The sequence below is a fragment of the Diachasma alloeum genome, unplaced genomic scaffold, assembly GCF_001412515.2.
Source record: "Diachasma alloeum isolate Michigan unplaced genomic scaffold, Dall2.0 Dall_scaffold_00292, whole genome shotgun sequence".
Taxonomy (NCBI): Eukaryota; Metazoa; Arthropoda; class Insecta; order Hymenoptera; family Braconidae; genus Diachasma; species Diachasma alloeum.
This window is the reverse complement of record NW_021680431.1, coordinates 365,982-369,649: the sequence shown is the minus strand read 5'-3', so window position 1 is coordinate 369,649 and position 3,668 is coordinate 365,982. Positions and strand designations below refer to the sequence as shown.

Below are 3,668 nucleotides of genomic sequence, written 5' to 3'. Positions count from 1 at the left end.
AGGCTCTTCTGGTATGTCTGGCGGTGTAGGCTGTCCTTGGATCTGGTCCATGTCCTCCGGCAGTACGTACGCTGGTTTCAATCGGTCGATGGAGATCGGTGTATTCTTGTAGTCACCCAATCCTCCGGACTTGTACCAAATGACGAAGTATTTGTCATGACGACTGATTACGCGGCATGGGCCGATGTATGGTGATCGGTATGCCATTCGCACGTGGTCATCGCGGACAAAAACATGTGTACACGTCGCTAGATCCTTGAAGATGAAAGTTGAACGTGTACCGTGACGTGCAGCGGGAGTCGGTGCGATCCTGCGGAAATGCTCGCGTAGGTTTCTCACCAATTCCGGTGCTGCTGCTCGTTGGTTCGATAGAATGAGGAATTCTCCGGGTAGATGGATCGGTTCCCCGTATGTTAGCTCGGCGGGAGTCGTTTGAAGGTCCTCTTTCCACGCGGATCTCAACCCTAGAAGTACCAGGGGAAGTGCGTCGTACCAAGCTTCGCCATGACATCGCAGTGCTGCTTTCAGTTGGCGATGTATTCTGTGAACCATGCCGTTTGATTGAGGATAAAATGGCGTCGTCATCAACCTCTCGGTGCCCAGAATTCGCGTAAGCTCCTTGAAGGTGTCTGAGAAGAATTGGTCACATGTAATTCTCAGGGGGATGCCGAAGCGCGCGATCCAGTGATAAAGAATCGCATTGACTACTGTTGGCATCCTCGAGTCGATCAGTGGNGTGGTGTTCCTGCTGTAGAACGACTCCGATCGCGTGATCCGACGCGTCTGTGAAGATAGCCCACTCTGCCTCGATATTTCGATGAGACAACAGAGTGGCTTCTGCTAGCGCTTGCTTGCTGCGCGTGAATGCTTCTTCAAGGGGTGGAGACCAGGCTACTGGTTGTTTTCCCTTGACGTTCGTCCCCTGAGTCGCGGCGTTCAGCGGGGCGAGGATTTCTGCTGCTCCTTTGATGAACTTCCGGTAGAAATTTAGAGTTCCGAGGTATCTGCGTAGCAATTTGACCGTTGTTGGCCTTGTGAACTCCAGGATCGCGTTGACTCAATCCTTGGGGGGTTTAATTCCTTGAGCGTTGATCACGTGTCCGAGGAAAAGTACCTCTGGCTGTCCGAGGACTGAGTTGACGACGTTGATTAACAGCCCGTAGTCCTAGAGTCGTTGGAAGAGGATCCTCAGGTGTTCGCGATGTTGCTCTGCGTCTTCCGATGCTACCAAGATGTCGTCTATGTACGGGAACAAAAATGGTAGATCGCGTGTGACCTCGTCGATCAGACGTTGGAATATCTGAGCTGCGTTTCTGAGGCCAAATGTCATGTATGGGAAATCGAAGAGTCCAAATGGCGTGATTATTGCCGTTTTCTGGATGTCTTCGCGTGCCACTGGAATTTGGTTGAAGGCTTTAACCAAATCTATGGTGGAAAAGATTGTTTTGCCATGAAGGTTGGCAGCAAAGTCTTCTAGATAATGAACAGGATACTTATCTGGTATTGTCCTGTCGTTGAGTGCGCGGTAATCACCGCATGGCCTCCATCCGTTGTTGCCCTTAGGAGCTAGGTAGAGTGCGGATGCCCAGGGACTTTCAGATCTCCTCGCGGTTCCGAGCGTCAACATGCTGGAGAACTCCGCTTGAGCGGTTTTGAGTTTATCCGGCGCTAGGCGGCGAGCTCTGCAGGAGATTGGTGGTCCTGGTGTTATCCGTATGTGATGAACGGTGGAGTGCTCCGCTTTTCTGAGCAATCCTCCCGGTTTTGTTATTGCTGGGAACTCTTTGAGGATCAACGCGTACGGTGAATCCTCGTTGATCTCGAGGAGCTTGACAGACGTCGCGCGGAATCGCACGGACTGGCCATGCGATCGGAGGCCTGTCGCGCTGTCGATGATTGCTCCGTTTCTCAAGTCCGGTAGCAGATTGAAGTGATGCAGGAAGTGAGCACCGATGATGGGTTTACTGACGTCTGCTTCGATGAATCGCCATGTGAAGTCTNCTCCATTGGCTGCGAGGAGTTGATAGCCGCTGGTGTCTTTCTGTTTTGCTGGCGGCCTGCAAGGCGTGACAGAGACGTCTGAGCCTGTGTCCACAAGGTATTGGGTCCCAGTCGTTCTGTCTACTACGAATATGCGGCGGGATTTAGTATGAGAGACGACTTCCGCCACTATTGTCTCTCGTTGGAGTTTTCCTGAAACTTACAAACAGGTTGGCAGTTACGCGGATTTTCGCCGTATCTGTGATGATACCAGCAGGTGTCGAATTTCTTTAATACTTTCCTGGAGCTGGAGCGTCGGCGTGAGTTGTTACGCTGCCCACGTGAGTACTCTAAACGTGTGCGTGAGCGCGAGCGTGAGTCTTTCAATCGTAACTCTGCGACAGTTGCCGTCAGCTGTTCGATTCGCTTGAGGAGTGCTGCGTTGGTCGCGTTGCCTGCTGATGTGGTGATCGCTGCGACGCTGTTTGGGTGAAATACTTCGTGCACCCTGTCTGCTAGCTTCGCGAGATCATCAATGGAAGCGTTCTCCTGGGTAGCGAGTGTAGCTCGCGTTTGCTCGGGGAGATGAGACAACCAGCGCGTTTTCAGGACCTCGTCGTCAATGCCTGGAACAAGACTTTTTAAATGTCTCAGGTGCTTCGACGGAGTTCGATCCCCAATGCTCTCCCTGTCGAGCAATTGGATGATGTTCGCAGTCCTGGATTTTGTNGAGATGAGACAACCAGCGCGTTTTCAGGACCTCGTCGTCAATGCCTGGAACAAGACTTTTTAAATGTCTCAGGTGCTTCGACGCCCAGAGTTCGATCCCCAATGCTCTCCCTGTGGAGCAATTGGATGATGTTCGCAGTTCTGGATTTTGTGAAACATCTGATTAGTTCGTTTTTTAATGTTTGGTATGGATTTGTTACAGGTCTGGAGACAATTAAATGTTCAACTTCTGCCGCGTAAGCAGTGTCGATCAGCGGTACCGTTTTGTTGTACTTATCTGACTCGGTGACGTATCCCAGGTCAGCGAACTGTGTCTCCAGCTGCGCGAACCATAGCGCGGGTTTGTCCGCGTCGAAGGGCCTTGCGATGAGCCTGGGCCTCATTGTAGCCGTTGCTGTCATTACGGTGGGAGTTGTTTGGATGTCAGCTGCTGTTGTTGCCATGTCGATTTAATTTTATTTTATTTCAGAGAGAAATAAAATCGATGAATTTTACTTCACAGCGCGATTAAACCTAAGGAATAAATTTGTGAGAAAAATAAAGGCTGTTGTAGTCTCTATTTGTCACCAACACAACACAGTCTATGGGTGTTCGGCAATGTGTCGGCGCGAGGTCACAAATATTCACTCGGATATCACTTTTATTCGGTTTGTTTTGGTTCCGCGAGAACAATTGGAAACCAAGGTCTTGACGCTCGGATGGTTGGAATGTTCTAGAAATCCCGAGACGCCGTCGTTTAAAAACCGAAACGTGGGTCACACAACGAAATCAATTATTTTCAGAAGCGCGCCACTTAAGTAGAAGGCACTCACGAGATTCACTGCAGCACTTGAAAAACGGAGTCGCGGCGTGTTGTCCGGAAAAACGGATGATAACGCGTAGACGAGAGAATGAATTTTTCAGTTGCACTGCACGCGCGCGAGACGCGAGGGTTTTCACTTTTGTCGTTTAAAACGTCG

At 50.5% G+C, this 3,668-nt stretch overlaps 1 protein-coding gene across 1 annotated transcript; it reads right to left on the bottom strand.

The window, feature by feature from the left end:
- Positions 1-1,165: 1,165 nt before the first annotated feature.
- On the bottom strand, positions 1,166-3,152 carry LOC107039112. Its single transcript, XM_015258579.1, has 3 exons — positions 2,767-3,152; positions 2,205-2,698; positions 1,166-2,085 (listed from the first exon to the last, which is right to left on the bottom strand). The coding sequence occupies exons 1-3, from the start codon at positions 3,150-3,152 to the stop codon at positions 1,166-1,168; spliced, it is 1,800 nt and encodes a 599-aa protein (XP_015114065.1).
- Between the last annotated feature and the right edge of the window lie 516 nt (positions 3,153-3,668).